We start from the raw sequence: 18,391 nt of genomic DNA on the forward strand, positions 1-18,391 counted from the left end.
TACCAAAAAATTATCTGGGTATGGTGGGGAGCACCTATAGTCCCAGCTACTCAGGAGGCTGAGGCAGGAGAATCGTTTGCCTGTCATCCCAGCTACTTGGGAGGCAGAGGCACGAGAATTGCCTGAACCTAGGAGGCAGAGGGTGCAGTGATCTGAGATGGCGCCACTGCACTCCAGCTTGGGCAACAGAGGGAGAAAGAAAAATCTAATTTTTCTTTCTCAAAAAGAAAAAAAGGTAACAATTAATGGTACTGGGGGACTAGAGACCAGGATAGTAAGGAGACATTTTTCACTATTATTCTTTTTGTAATATTTGAATTTTTTAATATTATACATATAGTTTTCAAATAATAAAATTAATTAAAGAAATATCACAGAGGCCAGGCACGGTGGCTCACGCCTGTAATCCCAGCACTTTGCGAGGCCAAAGTGGGCAGGTCACCTGGGGTCAGGAGTTAGAGACCAGCCTGGCCAACATGGTGAAACTCCGTCTCTACTAAAAATACAAAAAAATTAGCCAGGCATGGTGGCAGATGCCTGTAATCCCAGTTACTCAGGAGGCTGAGCCAGGAGAATAGCTTAAAGCTGGGAGACAGAGGTTGCAGTGAGTTGAGATAGCGCCATTGCACTCCAGCCTGGGCAAGAGCAAAACTCCCTCTCAAAAACAAAACAAGAGCAAAACTCCCTCTCAAAAAAAAAAAAAAAGGAAATATCACTTCTTCTAAATAAGGCTAATCCCTCCAACTGTGCATCCTACAATGTCCTTCTGCCTCATCAAGGACATCCCATTCATTTCTCCCCTCTGTCCTTCTGCCTCATCAAGGACATCCCATTCATTTCTCCCCTCTGTCCCATACCTTTAACCTCTCCCTCTTTACTAGCTCCTTCTCCTTAATCTGTAAACATACCCATATCTCATTCTTTAAAACTCTTTATTCATTCAACTAATATTGAAATGTAGTAGGTACTGTACTTATTTCTTAACTCAATGTAGTTAGATTAACTAGCTCAACTACTTTCTGCTGGAATTGCTCTGGCAAAAGCCACTAATAATCTTCCAATAGCGAAGTCCAATTGGACTATTTTTCAGCATTTACCCTACGTGGCATCTCCCGTTCAAAAACTTCCTTAGATTTGGTGATACTACCCTCTACTCGTTTTTCTTTTACCTTTCTGGCCCCTCTTTCAAGGTTGGTGTCTTTCAGATTTGGTGGCTTAGGTGTGCATCACTTACCGGTTGACTCTACGGGGACACTTATCCGGCTTGATGTCCACCTCGTAGTGGTACACGTCGATCTTAGGGATGTCCACCTCAAAGTAATTGGCCAGGAGCTTGATTGGTTTCCCCACAGTGCCAATGCCAGGCCGGCGAGGTGCCTGGAACACCTGCTGCAGGGGGGGCAGGTAAGCGCCCGCAGCTACAAGACAAAGAGGCTGGTGAGGGTAAAGTCTGGCAATCTCCTAACTACTCTTATCAGAGGAGGAACAAGGCCTCCCAGAACAGGAACACGAGAGTATAGAGAATGCCTCTTTCCTGCTACCCAACCCAGCCAAGGGCTTCCAGGGGACATCTCAAGCTCATCTGTGTTTTTTCTCTTTTTTCTTTTTTAATCACTCTCCAGTTAGGAAAATTATCCTTATTGTCTATTTTTAATTCATTAAGTTAATATATAATAAGTTCCTATTGCATGTTAAACAGAGAGACTAAATCTGGCTCCTAGTAACAAAACCCTTTCTTTCTTCTACTAGAGTAAGACACTTGCCTCCACCAGGTATCTAGCAGACCAAGAATTTCTATTCTCTGCCAGCCAGATGCTCACTCCATTCGCCACCATGCTGAATACAAAATGGCATAACCTTGATGTTCCTTTATAGGTAGGCAGGAAGAAGATCCAGACAAGGCCAGGCTGGAGAGGGCAGGGTCAGTGTTTGAGGCAGAATTAAGGCAACTGAATGGCGAGAGTTGGAGACAGGGAAAAGGAGAAAAGGCTCAAAGGACAGAGTTTGGAGACTAAGGAAAAGAGAAAGGGGGTTGGAGAAGAGGACAGAGCTGAAGGTCACAAAAGAAAAAGGCCAGGAGAAAGGGAAGGCTGGAGTCAAGGGGTGGGGCAAAAGAGGTTAGGGTTGGAAGCTCAGGCAGGAAGAAACAAAGCAGCAACTGGGGAGACAATGATTAAAAAAAAAAGCTTGAATAAAGAAAGAACTAACGGGTTTGGGAAGAAGAGGTGGCAATTAGAATGCTGGAGAAGAGACACTGGCTCCGGGAAGAACACAAGATTCTCTCCATGCCCCACAGATCCTTCCACACAGAAGGTCCAGACAGCAGCGGAAGAGATCAATTTCAAGACAGAGGAGGCCCTTGGGAAAGGGATAGGGTAAGGCCAGATCCAGCTACTTTACCCTCTTTTGCCAGTCTGGCTGCTGTCTCCAGTCTTATTTTCTAGCTCAGGGGGAAGAGAGAAAAAAAGGGAATAATATGCTACTATTGTTCTTGGCAGTAGAGAACTAGCCCAAGTGGGAGAAGAGAGGGATAAACCAGCCCAGAACCTCCCATTATCAGACTTCTGCTTTCACAGTCAGACAAGCTGGGGGGATGGGGCATATCCTCAGCTGGGGGTCAGGAAGAGGTCAGAACCATTCATGGGAGGGGCAGCTTCCCAGAGCTAAGCTGCTCTGTTTCCCTCTAACCACCTGTCCAAGCCCAGTCCCACTCTGCAGACAGGGAAATGAAGGCCCAGCCTGGATGGAAAAGGTCTTCAGAACTCAGCTACATGGGGAAGGGAAAACCTATCTACTAGCACCTGGCTGCCTACCTCAGAAAGTGCTGGACAGAAATTGCACACAAGCTCACGGACAGACAGACACACATCCCCATCACACACATCCAAACACACACTTAGACCTTGGCAATTTACACTTACACACATATCCTTCACTGCCCTAGACTGAGTTCTTCAAAGGCAGGGACTATATCTGCCTTGGTCACTGTTTAATTTCCAGTGTCTGACACACACACAGGAAGTATTCAACATACTGATATGAAATGAATGAACAAACATATCCATAGACACACCACAAAAACACACAAGCACACACAGCACACAGACACACGAACACCTGCAATTGCCCAGAAACAATGATAAACACTACACAAGACAAATATGCACGTTTGTGGGTGTAGCCAGTAAGAGACATCCTTTCCCTCCCCAAGTTCTTATATTTCATTCACCTTCTTCCCCTCCCAGACTGAATAATCATTTGGGGCCTTCGGAGAAAGATAACTCCTAGATCTGGGGGGCTAGTTAGAAATGATGGGGGATGGGACAGACACTCTAGCCTCAAAGCCTTCTCTTCCCCAGAAACCCGACTACATACCACACATAGCCTTAGAGCACCTTCCTCTCCAAAGAGGCTTTGGGAAAACAGGGGAGCCCACACCCCCACTTCATCTCCAAACTAGGAAAGACAGCAGGAAGCAGGAACCTCTCTCCCATTACATCCCCCTGAAAGCCTAACAACAGCACAGTCTCCTCCCCGCCCCCCTTACCCCAGCTTTTAGTCTGAGAAAGGGAGACACTTCCCTACAGACCCAGACAGGGACAGACGGCCACTTTGTGATGCAGATGAGGGCCCCAGCACAGAGGACAAAGCTTGGGCCTAGGGGGAAAGGGGCGGGGCCCTTCTCTTCAGACAAAAGCAAGGAGGGAGGGGCCCTGAAAAGGACACTCCCCCTCCCCCATCCCCAAGGAGCCCAGAGAAGGAAAAGTAACAGAGCTGAAAACCCTGGCTCAGGATTCCTTTCTTGCAGTTCTGAGGCCCACACACCTCCCAAGGAGCCAGACTGCCTATTCAAAAGACACAAATTCAAGGTTAGGTTAGGTTAGGTTAGCTGGTGGGCAAGCAAAGACTAACAAGCCAATCTCTCCAAAAAGGATCTGTTCCATGTGAGTATACACTTTATTAAATATCCACATACGTGCTTAACCATTTATGTTCACACTTGAATGTGATTTGATTTAATTAATAAACATGTATTCTGTGCCAGGGCCTATACACTAGGCACTTGCTAGTTCTACAAATAAACCAGACACTGCTTCTACCCTCAGGGAGCACCCAGTCCACTGTATGTGCTTGGAACACACCTGAGCACAGAAGGCAGACCTGGGCATAAGCCCAGTGAGGCTAGCAACAATGCTTTAGTTTTTTGGGGGTTTTTTGTTGTTGTTTTTTACACAACGCTTTAGTTTCGTGTATTATGTCCTCAGGCCACCTTGGGACACCACTCTAACTTCTTATAAGAGAACAGTCCGGGCCTAGGAAGGAGGCAGTTATGGGGTCCCTCAATTTGCAGCTTCCAGACTGAATCTCAATTATACCCTTTACTGAGGCAAAGCCTGTCCTATTCGGCTTTTCCCAAGGCTTTGGCTGACTCCAAACAGCAGGTTCTAGCTCCTTTCCTATAAGCTTATTTTTTGTAACAAATTTTTAAAAAGTCAATTTTTCATCACTCCAGAGCCTACTAGGAATTCATCAGGATAAAAATCATTAGTCTAGAATGGGTACCAGCAACCAGCAATCCATGTGGACCTCAATGACCTACCCCACTACTCTAGTTCATGGGTTGTTGGAAATAGTCCCCAGCCTTGAAAAACAGGAGTTCCTGGGATGGAGAGAGGGTCCTGACAGAGAGGAAGTACTCAAGTCAGTTGCTCCCTGTGCTTATCCTTATGACTACACAGTCTATACAAGGCTGGTTGTTAAGAGGGAAAACAGTCACTAAGTACTTAGAGATCACTAAATGGATAACTTGAGTGAGGTCGTAGGAGCTATTTCCTTGGGAGGGTGGGAGGGAGTTAGGTCTGCTACAAAAAAACCAAAATAATTCCACTAGGAAAGTAATGAAGTTCATGGCCTAAATGGAAATTTGATTCCCATCCCCAGACCAAATGTAAGGAAGTGGTGAGAGATGACCTGAAGGATTCCCAGGTCCAGGCTCCTCGTCCCATCACAGGGTAAGACACTTAAGACACAAGAGGTATCACCACCCCACAGCCCATCCTAAGGACTCCAGTTTTCTTGAGGCAATCCTGCCTCAGTTTATCCTCTGTTCCTATGTCTTTTCCTCCTCATTGCCTGCAAATAAGAAGTTAAGGCTATCACCTAGGCCTCACCAGGATGAAGGCTATGAACTCCCCCATCATCCAACTTGTTTGTAGGGTTTAGATCTTGGCTCTAAAGACAGCCCTGACAGTTTCTGGGGAGTGGGGAAAGGAAAACGGAAAGATATCCAGTGGAAGATAGGAGCCATGAAAATATTAAGAAATATTAGAATAAATGTTATAAATGTAGAGTGTAACCTTAACAGACAATTCAATGGAAAATCTTTGGATTAAAAGCCCCCATCACTACTCAGTATTGGAGCAGAAACTTGCAAACCAAGCAGACAACTCCTTCCAGGTAGCCCCTGCCCTGTCCTTGATTCCTCCGTAACCAATACCTTTCCTAAGGCCTATCTTCAGGAGGACCCACCCCCAGAACCCATTGCTTCGGTCCCAGTCTTTCCTGTGGCAGAAAAATGCACTTTGGCAGCTTCCCTCAACCCATTCTTAGCAAACTGTGACTGAGGGCCAAGTGTAAGAGCCCCTAAAATGGGGGAGGGGACCATAACCATTTGCACTCCGCCAGCATAACCTAAGAGAGAATGCACCCCATCAGCGCGCTCCTTTTTCCAAGCCAAACGGGGCGGGGGGGGGGTGTGGAGAGGTGGGGGTATTCGGACAGCCACGCCCCCACCACGTCGGGCAGCCCCTTCCAGCTGCCACCTCCGCGCATGCTCTGGAGCCTCCGCTCCGACTCCCCAGACCCACGGGGGGTAATCCCGGGACTGGGTCCCCACCCACCGCCCCCTGACCCTCGCCCTCGCGTCAGGCCCGGTGGGGCGGAGCTCACAGTCCAGCTCTGGCGCCTTCTCCCAAGAGACATTAGCCTATTCCAGCCCAGCGGAGCCCCCGCCCCCGGCATGCGGTAGCTCCAGGCCCATCTGTGTCGCCCCCTCCTCTCCTGGACACCTGGAGCCCGTCCCCTGCCACCTGCCGGGCCTCTCCGTAGGCCTCCACGGATGTCTGGGAGTCCTTCCGTGCGTGCAGGCCCTTCTCCCAGATTACTTCCAACCCGCAGGACTGTATACAGCCTCCTTGGACAAACAGCCCCCATCTCAGGGCTCTCTTCACATGGTTCTCCCCCGGAACTGCACACAGCCTCCTTCAAACTGGGCCCCCATCGTGGGAGAGCCCTTCTCCTCACTCAGGAGCGCTTCCATCACTTGGAAACCACGCTTTTCATGCGGGATCCCCCAGTCCCTGGAGCATGCACAGTTCCCCCTCCTGGGGGCCCTTACCTGCTCCCGAGGGTCCCGCTTCCATCCCATATACCCGTGCGGAGGTCAGGCGGCCCGGAGACTGTGAAGTCCAGCGTGAGGGGCCTAGGTACCCCGCACTCTCGCTGCTCGGGATCCCGGGCCGGGCTCGGCTCCCCTACCAAGCCCGGCCGCTCGCGCCGCCGCCCCCGCAGCCTCCGTTGCCGCCGCCGCCGCCGCGGAGCCTGCAGCAGCTCCCACTGCGAGCGCCCGGCCAGCTGCCAGTGCGCAGGCGCGACCGCCGGGCCCAGGGGGCGGACCGGAACGAGTCAAGCGGGGCGCTCCGACGGCAACAAAGGCCAATGGAGAGGGGCGGGGGCACCGGGGACCCAAGGCAGCGGCCCCTGGCGGTCACCCGTCGCCATGCAGCCCGGCGGGAGGGCGCCAGTAGAGGTGCCTTGGAACCGCGCAGTGGTATAAGTGGGGCAGGGCGAAGGGACATCCCGCCACAGCAGCCTTCAGCCCTGTGTCTTTTCCCCAAATAGGTCCCTCCAAACCTACACACAGCCCCCGCCTGTCGCGCCGAGCTGCGCGCACACATTATGGGAACCCCACCTCATTCCCAGACCCCCTGGCACTCCAGCGCCCAGGGGCCCTGCCTCCCACCTCTCCTCCCAATCACCCTCATCCTTCAAGCCTTGGCTGCAAAGCGACTGCCTCCACGAAGCCTTTCTCCGTCCCTAGTCACTGAACTCACTGACGCCACCCCCTCTTCCACGCCGTGTGCTGGACGCTGAGACCACAGATAAGTAGAGACGCGGCCTACCCTGGAAGATGTCACAGTTTGAACTTAAGTGCAGCTACAGAGCTCCATCCGCCGGACCTGGGAAGCACCTGCCTCCACTTTCTCATCTACAGTTCATGCCTGAACTGTCAATCAGCTTCTGCCCTCATCACATCACTTAAATGACTTTTGGGGTTGACATCCAAAGGATACTTTTCAATTATTTCTCTGCAGCATCTGTCACTGTGCCTCTACTTCCCTTCTGAGCCTTCTAATTGGCTGCGGCATCTTCTGCAGTCTCCTATTGCCTAAGTCCTTTTCAGTCTTTCTAAAGGGCCCCTTTTGCTTTTGCCTCATTAACTGTTCACTGTGGTTCCAAACCCAGCTCTCTTCTCATTCCACTCTCCCCTTAAAGGTCTCATCCACTCTTACGGCCCAACTATCCTTCCAAATCTCTGTTTCCAACCGTGTCTCATACTCACATTTCCAAGTGTCTGCTGGACAGCTCCACCTGGATATCCTACCAGCACTTCAAATTTAAGAAGTCCAAACCAAACACTTTATCTTTCACTCACAAACATACTTGCCCTGTGCTTCCTATCTCGGCGAACAGCACCTTCATGTCAGAAATGACAGTTCCTCTATCCCTTGTTCTTTCCATCTATTCAGCTGTTCACCACGTCTTGACATGTTTACCTTCTGAACTGCTCTCACATGATTCGCTGCCATTCTGATGGTTTCTTATGCTGGTGCAGACTCTTATCATATCTTGCTAGACGTATCACAACCACTTCCTTGCTAGTCTCAAAGTTTCTGGGAACTCCCATTCTCCCTCCTATTCGGTCTGGTGCAGTGATAGGCGGGGTAAGAGACCCAGCTCAAACATCACTTTCCCATAAACTCACACAAATTTTTGATGCCTGCTTTACACTAGATGCCATGCAGAGGCTGGGAACTTAAGGGGTGGACCATAACCAGTCCTTACTCATGAGGAGATTAATTTCTGACACTTATACCATGCCTTGCTTCTAGAGGTTCTCAAACAGCAACCATCAGAATCACCTGGAAAGCTTGTTAAAACTTGGATTGGTGGCTGGGCGCAGTGGCTCACGCCTGTAATCCCAGCACTTTGGGAGGCCAAGGCGGGTGGATCACCTGAGGTCAGGAGTTCAAGACCAGCCTAGCCAACATAGTGAAGTCTCGTCTCTACTAAAAATACAAAAAATTAGCCAGGTGTTGTGGCAGACACCTGTAATCCCAGCTACTCAGGAGGCTAAGGCAGGAGAATAGCTTGAACCGGGGAGGGGGAGGTTACAGTGAGCTGAGATCACGCCATTGTACTTCAGCCTGGGCAACAAGAGTGAAACTCCGTCTCAAAAAAAACCAAAAACCAAAAAACAAAACTTGGATTGGTAAGCCCTGCCTCTAGAGTTTTCGATTCAGTAGGTGTTGGGTGGGACCCAAAAATGTGCATTTCTAACAAGTTTCCAGATAAGGCTGATGATGCTGCCAATCTGGGGACTATGAGAATTACTGCTCTACATACGAAGTAGAGGTGAAGAACAAAGACTCTGGAGCCAGACTGTCTCGGTTTCAATATTGGCCCTGCATTTACTAGACATGTAATAGTAGGCACATTATTTAACTTCTCCGTGTCTCAATTTCCTCCTCTGTAAAATGGCAGTGGTAATAGTACCTACCTCATTCGGCTGTTGTGAAGATTAAATGAGTTAATACATAAAAACACTTCAGTGGCCGGGCACAGTGGCTCACGCCTGTAATCTCAGCACTTTGGGAGACCAAGGCAGGCAGATCACCTGAGGTCAGGAGTTCGAGACCAGCCTGGCCAACATGGTGAAACCCCATCTACACTAAAAATACAAAAATTAGCTGAGCATAATGGCACATGCCTGTAGTCCCAGCTCCTCGGGAGGCTGAGGCACAAGAATCGCTTGAACCTGGGAGGCAGAGGTTGCAGTGAGCCGAGATCATGCCACTGCACTCCAGCCTGGGTGACAAAGCAAGACTCCATCTCAAAAAACAAAAAACAAAATGAAACAAAAACACTTTAGAACAGTGCCTAAAAAGAATGCAAGCAAAGTATCAGCTGCTATCATAATCATTACTTGCCTCTCACACTATATTCTTTTTTTGAGACAGGGTCTTACTCTGTTACCCAGGCTGTAGTGCAGCTGCACAATCTGGACTCTGCAGTCTCCACCTCTCAGGCGCAAGTAATTCTCCCACCTCAGTCTCCCGAGTTGCTGAGACTACAGGCGCATGCCACCACGCCTGACTTTTTATTTATTTATTTACTTACTTATTGTAGAGATGAGGGTCTCGCTATATTGCCCAGGCTGGTCTTGAACTCCTGGGCTCAAGCAATCCCCCTGCCTCAGCCTCCCAAAGACTCTTCTTATGGAATGCTGAGGTCCCAGCTCAGTTACACTAGGGCAAAGGTCCCAGCTCAGTTACACCAGGGCAAAGGTGAGCTACCACACCTGGCTCCACACTATCATCTAAGTTCCTTAAAAACAGGGACAATATCAGATACATTGCTGTCCTCCTTTAGTGCTTGGCACAAGCTGTGCCTAGAATGATCAGTAAATTTGGGTTTACCTGAATCAACAAGATGGCATCAAAAAGCACTCAGAAAAACTCTCAAAAAACTCTCAAAGGTCTCAGAAAGACCTCTGCCCTGATGTAACTGAGCTGGAATCTCAGCATTCCATAAGAAGAGTCTGACTCCCCTGTTCTAAATACTCAACCTCATACTTAACTTTGTGCAAAGGCAGTAGTCACTATTCTGACCCATCTCCAAAGCAGCTAGTGAAGTCAAGCCTGGCCCCAGCCTCTCAAAGTCCTTCTGTACAGTGCACCTATAATCAGGGACTTCACTCTCAGCTAGGCAAAGTGGCAGAGTAAAATGGAAATCCAGATAGCATTTTGCTTTTTTTTTTTTTTTTTTTTTTTTGAGACAGAGTCTCACTCTGTCACCCAGGCTGGAGTGCAGGGGCACAATCTTGGGTCACTGCAGCCTCTGCCTCCCAACTTCAAGCAATTCTCGTGCCTCTGCCTCCCGAGTAGCTGGGGTGACAGGCACATGCCACCACACCCAGCTAATTTTTGCGCCATGTTGGCCAGGCTGGTCTCAAACTCCTGACCTCAGGTGATCCGCCCACCTCAGCCTCCCAAAATGCTGGGATTACAGGCGTGAGCCACTGCGCCCAGCTGCATTTTCCTTTTTTTTTTTTTTTTTTTTTTTTGAGATGGAGTTTTGCTCTGGTTGCCCAGGCTGGAGTGCAATGGCACGATCTTGGCTCACAGTAACTTCCACCTCCCGGGTTCAAGCAGTTCTCCTGCCTCAGCCTCCCGAGTAGCTGGGATTGCAGGCATGCACCACCACACCTGGCTAATTTTGTATTTTTAATATAGACAGGGTTTCTCCATGTTGGTCAGGCTGGTCCAAACTTCTGACCTCAGGTGATCCACCCGCCTCGGCCTCCCAAAGTGCTGGGATTACAGGCATAAGCCACTGTGCTCAGCCCCTGCATTTTACTTTTTTATGCTGATAAACTTCTTTCAGTAATCCCTGATATATGTTCCACCAAACCTATTGGCTCCTTCTGTTTCCATTTCATCCTTGCATCTCAGTCCATAGCTAACTCACACCTAAGGGCCTCTGCTGTGTGGGCCAGAGTCTTTTACTTAGATATCTTCTCTATACAAAGAATTTCCTGGAGCCAATATAATAAGAATGGCCTGAGAAAAGTTTGCATCCCAATCTACATTTTCCTCTTTTAATGTTAAAAAAAAAAACTGAGGAAAAAAAGAAATCAATGTAGTATAATTAACAGATTAAATAAGTAAAAGGATTAAAGGATTCAAAAAAATAACCAAAAATCTGTAGCATTCACTGCTGGTACCAGTAATAACTAATTAGAAACTATATGGTAAAATATCCAATTCAAAATTCTTGGAAATAAACTTCATGAGATGTTTGTGATTTGTATGAGAAAATCTATAAGAACCAATAAGAAGAAATACAAAATAACCTGAGTTAAGAAGAGAAAGAGGCCGAGTTCCTGGACGGAAAATAATGTAATAATGTCTATTGGACATTTGCTACTCCAGCCTGCAAGTTCTGAGGATGAGCATCAGGTATCCCTACCCATCCCCACGTAGTGTGCCCCAGAAATTCAAAGATACAAGGATGTAATTGAGCCAGTCCATACCGCTAAGAAGAAACAAATACATATATCAGTGCTGTCCAACAGGAGTATCATATGAGCTAAATATGTAATTTTAGAATTTCTTTTAGCTATGTTATAAAAATTAAAAAGGAGCCGGGCGTGGTGGCTCACACCTGTAATCCCAGCACTGTGGGAGGCCGAGCCGGGAGGATCATGAGATCAGGAGATTGAGACTGTCCTGGCTAACAAGTTGAAACCCCATCTCTACTAAAAATACAAAAAAAATTAGCTGGGCATGGTGGTGGGTGCCTAAAGTCCCAGCTGCTCGGGAGGCTGAGGCAGGAGAATGGCGTGAATCCGGGAGGCAGAGATTGCAATAAGCCGAGACTGCACCACTGCACTCCAGCCTGCGTGACAGAGCAAGACTCCATCTCAAAAAATAAATAAATAAATAAATAAAAATAAAAAGGAAACAGGTGAAATTAATTTTAGTAATATATTTAACCCCCCAAATCAACATAGCAATATAAAAATTACTAATATTGGGCCGGGTGCAGTGGCTCACCCCTGTAATCCCAGCACTTTGGGAAGGCGAGGTGGGCAGATCATGAGGTCAGGAGTTCAGGACCAGCCTGGCCAATATGGTGAGACCCCATCTCTACTAAAAATACAAAAATTAGCTGGGCGTGGTGGCGCTCGCCTGCTACTCAGCTACTGGGGAGGCTGAGGCAGAAGAATCACTTGAACTCAGGGGGCAGAGGTTGCAGTGAGCCGAGATCATGCCACTGAACTCCAGCCTGGGTGACAGAGCAAGACTCCTTCTCAAAAAAAAAATTACTAATATTTTATATTTTTATGTAAGTCTGAAATTCAGTGTGTATTTTACACATAACACATCTCAATTCAGACTAGCCACATTTCAAATGCTTAATACATGTGGTTAGTGGCCACTGTACTGGACAGTATAGATGATAATTTCAATGAAACTTTAAGTGTAATGACAGAGGCACATGGGCGACATGGGAACTAAGAGGAGGTATGTCTAATCTAGTCTGGGATAATCAGGGTAGGTTACATAGAAGAGATATCTACTTAAACAGGCCTGTGAGGATGAGCAGGAATTAGCCAGGCAAAGGAAAGATGGGAGAAAGGTGTACTAAGCAGCATTAACAGAAAGTATGAAGTGAGAAATAGCACATTACACCAGGAACTATCAGTAGTAATATTCTTGCATAAAAATGGAAGGAAGAAGCACTGAGAAAAGAAGCTAGAGAAGTATACCATCACGAAATCTGCCCATTCGCTCCCTAGCCCAAGCCAGGGGAAAGGCAGCAAAGGTGACAGGAGGAGCTGTCCCTGGTTCTGACACTCTATGCAGATTCACGGTTCAGTTTCACCCAGCCTGAAACTGAACTGACCCAGATCAAGCCTATTTTCCTGCATCTTCTCTAGCACACACGAAGGCCCCAAAACCCTAAACTTGGCCTGGCAGAACAGGAAAGCCTAGCAGCTTTGGACAGGCTGCCCTGGATGAGCACAGGCAATAGAGTAAGATCCCCTCTCTACAAAAAATAGAAAAATTAGCCAGGTGTGGAGGAGCATGCCTGCAGTCCCAACTACTCAGGAGGCTGAGGCAGGAGGATCACTTAAGCCCAGCCCAGGTGGTCGAGGCTGCAGTGAACCATGACTGCACCACTGCATTCCAGCCTGGGGGACACAGCCAAAGCCTGTCTCTTAAAAAACAAAATTCTCTATAGCATGCAATACTGTTTGATAGCATTTTACCCACAGTAGAACTTCCCTCAAAATTGGAGTCAATCCTCTCAAACACTGTCACTGCCATATCAACTAGGTTTATGCAATATTCTAAATATATTGTTGACATTTCAACAATGTTCACAGCACTTTCACCAGAGTCAATTTCACCTCAAGAAATCACTTTCTTTGTTCATCCATAAGAAGGATTTCCAGCCAGGCACAGTGGCTCACACCTGTAATCCCAGCACTTTGGGAGGCCGAGGTGGGCGGATCACGAAGTCTGGAGATCAAGACCATCCTGGCTAACACGGTGAAACGCAGTCTCTACTAAAAATACAAAAAATTAGCTGGGCATGGTGGCGGGCGCCTGTAGTCCCAGCTACTCGGGAAGCTGAGGCAGGAGAATGGTGTGAACCCAGTAGGCGGAGCTTGCAGTGAGCCGAGATCGCACCACTGTACTCCAGGCTGGGCAACAGAGTGAGACTCCGTCTCAAACAAAAAAAAACAAAAAACAAACAAAAAAAAAGGATTTCCTCATCTGTTCAAGTTTTATCATGAGATTTGAGCAATTCAGTCACATATTCAGGCTCCACTTCTGATTCTAGTTCTCTTGCTGTTTCCACCACATCTGCAATTATCTCCTCCACTGATGTCTTGAACCCCTCAAAGTCATCCATGACAGTTGGAATCAATGTCTTCCAAACCCTTATTTTTGTTGATATTTGGACCTCCTCCCATGAATTATGAATGTTCTTAATGGCATCTAAAATGGTGAATCCTTTCCAGAAGGTTTTCAATTTACTTTGCCCAGATCCATTATGGGAATCATTGTATATGGAATGTATTTCTTAAATAATGACTTAAAAGTTGAAATTACTCCTTGATCCATAGGCTACAGAATGGATGTTGTGTAAGTAGGTATGAAAGCAACATTATTCTCCTTGTACAACTCCATCAGAGCTCTTGGGTGACCAGGTGCACTGTCAAGGAGCAGTAATATTTTGAAAGAACTCTTTTTTTCTGAGCAGTAGATCTAAAGAGTGGACTTAAAATATTTAGTAAACCAGCTGGGCACGGTGGCTCATGCCTGTAATCCCAGCACTTTGAGAGGCCGAGGCAGGCAGATCACTAGGTCAGGAGTTCAAGACCAGCCTGACCAACATAGTGAAACCCCATCTCTACTAAAAATACACAAATTAACCATGCATGATGGCATGCACCTTTAATCCCAGCTACTCAGGAGGCTGAGGCAGGAGAATCACTTGACCCCAGGAGGTGGAGGTTGCAGTGAGCCAAGATCGCACCACTGCACTCCAGCCTGGGCGACAAAGCGAGACTTTGTCTCAAAAAATAAATAAATAAATCAGTAAACCATGCTGTAAAAAAAAAAAAATGTGCTATCATCCAGGCTTTGTTGTTCCACTTATAGAGCACAGGCAGAGTAGACACAGCATAATTCTTAAAGGCTCTAGGCTTTTCATAATGGTAACGGAGGACTGGTTTCAATTTAAAGTCACCAGCTACATTAGACCCTAATAAAAGAGTTAGCCTGTGCTTTGAAGCTTTGAAGCCAGGCATTGATTTCTCTCTAGCTATGAAAGTTCTAGATGGCATCTTCTTCCAACAGAAGGCTGTTTCATCTACACTGAAACTCTGTTGTTCAGTGTAGCCACTCTCATCAATTATTTTAGTTAGATCTTCTGGCTAATTTGCTGCAGCTTCTACATAAGCACCTTCGACTTTTATGTTATGGAGATGGCTTCTTTCCTTAAACCTCATGAACCAATTTCTGCTAGCTTCAAACTTTTCTTCTGTAGCTACCTTACCTCTGTTGGCACTCACAGAATTGAAGAGAGTTAGGGCCTTGCTCTGGATTAGGCTTTGGCTTAAGGGAATGTTATGGCTGGTTTGATCTTCTTTCCAGATCACTAAAACTTTCTCCATATCAGATAAGGTTATTTTGCTTCTTACTATTCATGTGTTCACTGGATTAGCACTCTTAATTTCCTTAAGAACTTTTCCTTTGCATTGGGAACAATTTGGTTAGTTGTGCGGTGCAACAGGCCTAACTTTTGGCCTTCTCAGCTTTCTATATGTCTTCCTCACTAAGTTTAATCATTTCTAGCTTCTGACTTAAAGCAAGAGATGTGCAACTCCTCCTTTCACTTGAATACTTACAGGCCATTGCAGGGTTATTAATTGGCCTACTTTCAGTATTGTTGTGTCTCAAGGAATAGGGAGGCCCAAGGAGAGGGAGAGAGATGGTGGAGTGGCCTGTCATGGAGCATTTAGAATACACATAAGGTTGGGCACATTGGCTCATGCCCATAATCCCAGCACTTTGGGAGGCCAAGGCAGGAGGATCACTTGAGTCCAGGAGTTTGAGACCGGCCTGGGCACTATAGTGAGACTCCATCTCTACAACAACAACAAAAAACTTTTAAATGAGCCAGGCATGGTGGTGCATGCCTGTAGTCCCAGCTACTCAGGACGCTGAGGTGGGAGGATCGATTGAGCCCAGGAGGTCAAGGCTGCAGTGAGCCATGATCATGCCTCTGCACTTCAGCAACCCCGGTGACAGAATGAGACCCTGTCTCTAAAACAGTAACAAAGCCCATGACATTGATAGATCAAATTTGCCATCTTATTTGGCCATGGTTCATGGTGCCCCAAAACAATTGCAATAGTAACATCACAGGTCACTGCTTACAGATTGCCATAGAGATACAGTAATAATGAAAACATTTGAAATATCATGAGATTTACAAAAATGTGAGAAAGACACAATTTGAGCACATGCTGTTGGAAATTTGGCACCAACAGACTTGCTTGATATACAGTTGGTAAAAACCTTCAATTTGTAAAAACAAAACAAAAAAAACACAGTATCTGCAAAGTGCAGTAAAGCAAAGCATGATAAAACAAGGTATGCGTATTTGATATAAGTGGTCAAGAAGTATGGAGGGATATTTGGAGAGCACTGAAGAAGCTGACAAGACTAGATTTGAAGCTTTCCTGCAATTAGATAAAAAAAGGATTGCAAAAACATCACTTTGATCTAGGAAAAGTACTCTTTCACGAGAAAAGAGGTGAAGCTGATCGGGAAAAGAGAGGCTTTTGAAAGAACTGTCAAGACAGACTGAAAAATCAGGAAGACTGATTGGTCATACCCCTAAGTTATATCACAGTGCTCTCAACAGACCAGAGGGGGCAACAAGAAACTGAAAGAGGAAATTTGCCTTTATTGTAAAAAGCTTATAGCTATGAAACCAAGAGTTGGTATGAAACAAAACAACTGAAGGACTATCACCACGATATAAGTTATCTCAACTCACCACCATCATCGAGATGAGTGAGATCTACTCTTGACCAATACGGCCCATTAAGAACAGCTTCCAGGACATCCAGTGCTACCAGTAGTCTGAGGTGTTAGAGTAAGCAATCAGTTTTGACATATCCAGTGGCCTGCTGCTAAGACCTAAGCCCCCTAATGTCCATACAGCTTGGTTATAAAACTTTTTTATACCAAAAAAAGAGAGAGAGATTCTTTTTTTAATGGGACAGAACTAAAATACTGGTCAACAGCATGTAAGTTGGGAGATGGGGTGATCAGAGCTAAAGTGTTCTAGAGATCCTTGTACTGTTTAGGACAAGGATAAAGGTATTGATTAACTTTAGACTTTGCTAAGCATAGACAGTAATACTCCAATTAAAAAAAAAAAAACAAGTAACCAGGGATGGTGGCACAATCCTGTAATCTTAGCTACTTGGGAAGCTGAGGTGGGAGGATCACCAGAGCCCTGAGTTCAAGACCAGCCTGGGAAAAATAGCAAGGCCCCCATCACAAAAACAAACAAACAAACAAACAAACAAACAAACAAAAACTGAAAAGAACAGAAATAGACCCAAGCATGGTGGCTCACACCTATAATCCTAGTGCTTTGGTGCTTTGGGAGACTGAAGTGGGAGAATCGCTTGAGGCCCAGAGTTCAAGACTAGCCTGGGCAACATACCAAGACTCTGTTTCCAAAAAAAAATTAAAAAATTAGCTGGGCACAGTGGTACATCACTGTAGTCCTAGCTTCTCAGGTGACTGAGGAAGGAGGATCACTTCAGCTCAGGAGTTTGAGGTTACAGTGAGCTATGATCATGTTACTGCCCTCCAGCCTGGGCGACAGAGCCACACCCTGTCTCTAAAAGAAAAAAAAAGAATAGAAATAAAATTAAAAAGAATAGAAATAAAACTTTCAAACCATTCTAAAATGGCTTAGCTAGGATGATTAAAGAAATTGAGTCGGGCCAGTCGCGGTGGCTCACATCTGTAATCCCAGCACTTTGGGAGGCCAAGATCGGCAGATCACCTGAGGTCAGGAGTTCAAGACCAGCATGGCCAATGTGGTGAAACCTTGTCTCTACTAAAAATACAAAAATTAGCCGGGTGTGATGGCGCATGCCTGTAATCCCAACTACTCAGGAGGCTGAGGCAGGAGAATCGCTGGAACTTGGGAGGCAGAGGCTGCAGTGAGCCGAGATCATGCCACTGTACTCCAGCCTGGGTGACAGAGCAAGACTCCATCTCAAAAAAAAAAAAAAGAAATTGAGTCGTTAGTTTAAAATCTTCCCACAAAAAATAAAATTCAAATGGTACAGGTGAGTTCTGCCAAATGTTCAAGGAATAACAGAACACTTCAGTCTTTTTTTTTTTTTTCTGAGATGGAGTCTCGCTCTGTCGCCCAGGCTGGAGTGCAGTGGTGCAATCTTGGCTCACTGCAAGCTCTGCCTCCCGGGTTCATGCCATTCTCCTGCCTCAGCCTCCCAAGTACCTGGGACTACAGGCGCCCGCCACCACACCCGGCTAATTTTTTTGTATTTTTAGTAGAGATGGGGTTTCACTGTGTTAGCCAAGATAGTCTCGATCTCCTGATCTCGTGATCCACCCACCTCAGCCTCCCAAAGTGCTGGGATTACAGGCGTGAGCCACCGCGCCTGGCCAGAACACTTCAGTCTTATACAAACTTTTCCAGTGAACAGAAGATGGAACACTCCCCAACTCAGTATAATTTTGATATCAAAACCAACGAGAACTGTACAAGAAAGAAATATGACAGGCCAGTCTCACCATGTAAAAATCCTAAATAGCAGGAAAATAAATCTAGGCCAGGTGTGATGGCTTGCACTTATAATCCCCATACTTTGGGAGGCTGAGATGAGAGGACTGTTTGAGACCAGGAGTACAAAAACAGCCAGGTCAACATGGTGAGACCTTGCTTCTACAAAAAATAAATAAAATAGCCAGGTATG

The 18,391-nt window shown here is 46.5% G+C and overlaps 1 protein-coding gene across 10 annotated transcripts in view; it reads right to left on the reverse strand.

Annotated features, from left to right (window-relative positions):
* The window catches only part of AGO1 (argonaute RISC component 1), a 46,646-nt gene extending 39,991 nt beyond the window's left edge, over nt 1–6,655 (reverse strand). For 5 of the 10 annotated variants that reach the window (XM_016959102.3, XM_016959104.4, XM_009453676.5 and 2 more), the window contains exons 1-2: nt 6,398–6,638; nt 1,235–1,418 (exon numbers count right to left, since the gene is read on the reverse strand). In XM_016959102.3, coding sequence (XP_016814591.1) covers nt 1,235–1,418; nt 6,398–6,422 — 209 coding nt within the window. In that variant the 5' untranslated portion in view covers nt 6,423–6,638. Of the gene's footprint in view, nt 1–1,234; nt 1,419–6,397 lie in introns of all 10 variants that reach the window. The other 5 variants (XM_513312.8, XM_009453691.5, XM_009453685.5 and 2 more) reach the window with 4 other exon arrangements.
* Between the last annotated feature and the right edge of the window lie 11,736 nt (nt 6,656–18,391).

Source organism: Pan troglodytes, chromosome 1 (assembly GCF_028858775.2).
Source record: "Pan troglodytes isolate AG18354 chromosome 1, NHGRI_mPanTro3-v2.0_pri, whole genome shotgun sequence".
Taxonomy (NCBI): Eukaryota; Metazoa; Chordata; class Mammalia; order Primates; family Hominidae; genus Pan; species Pan troglodytes.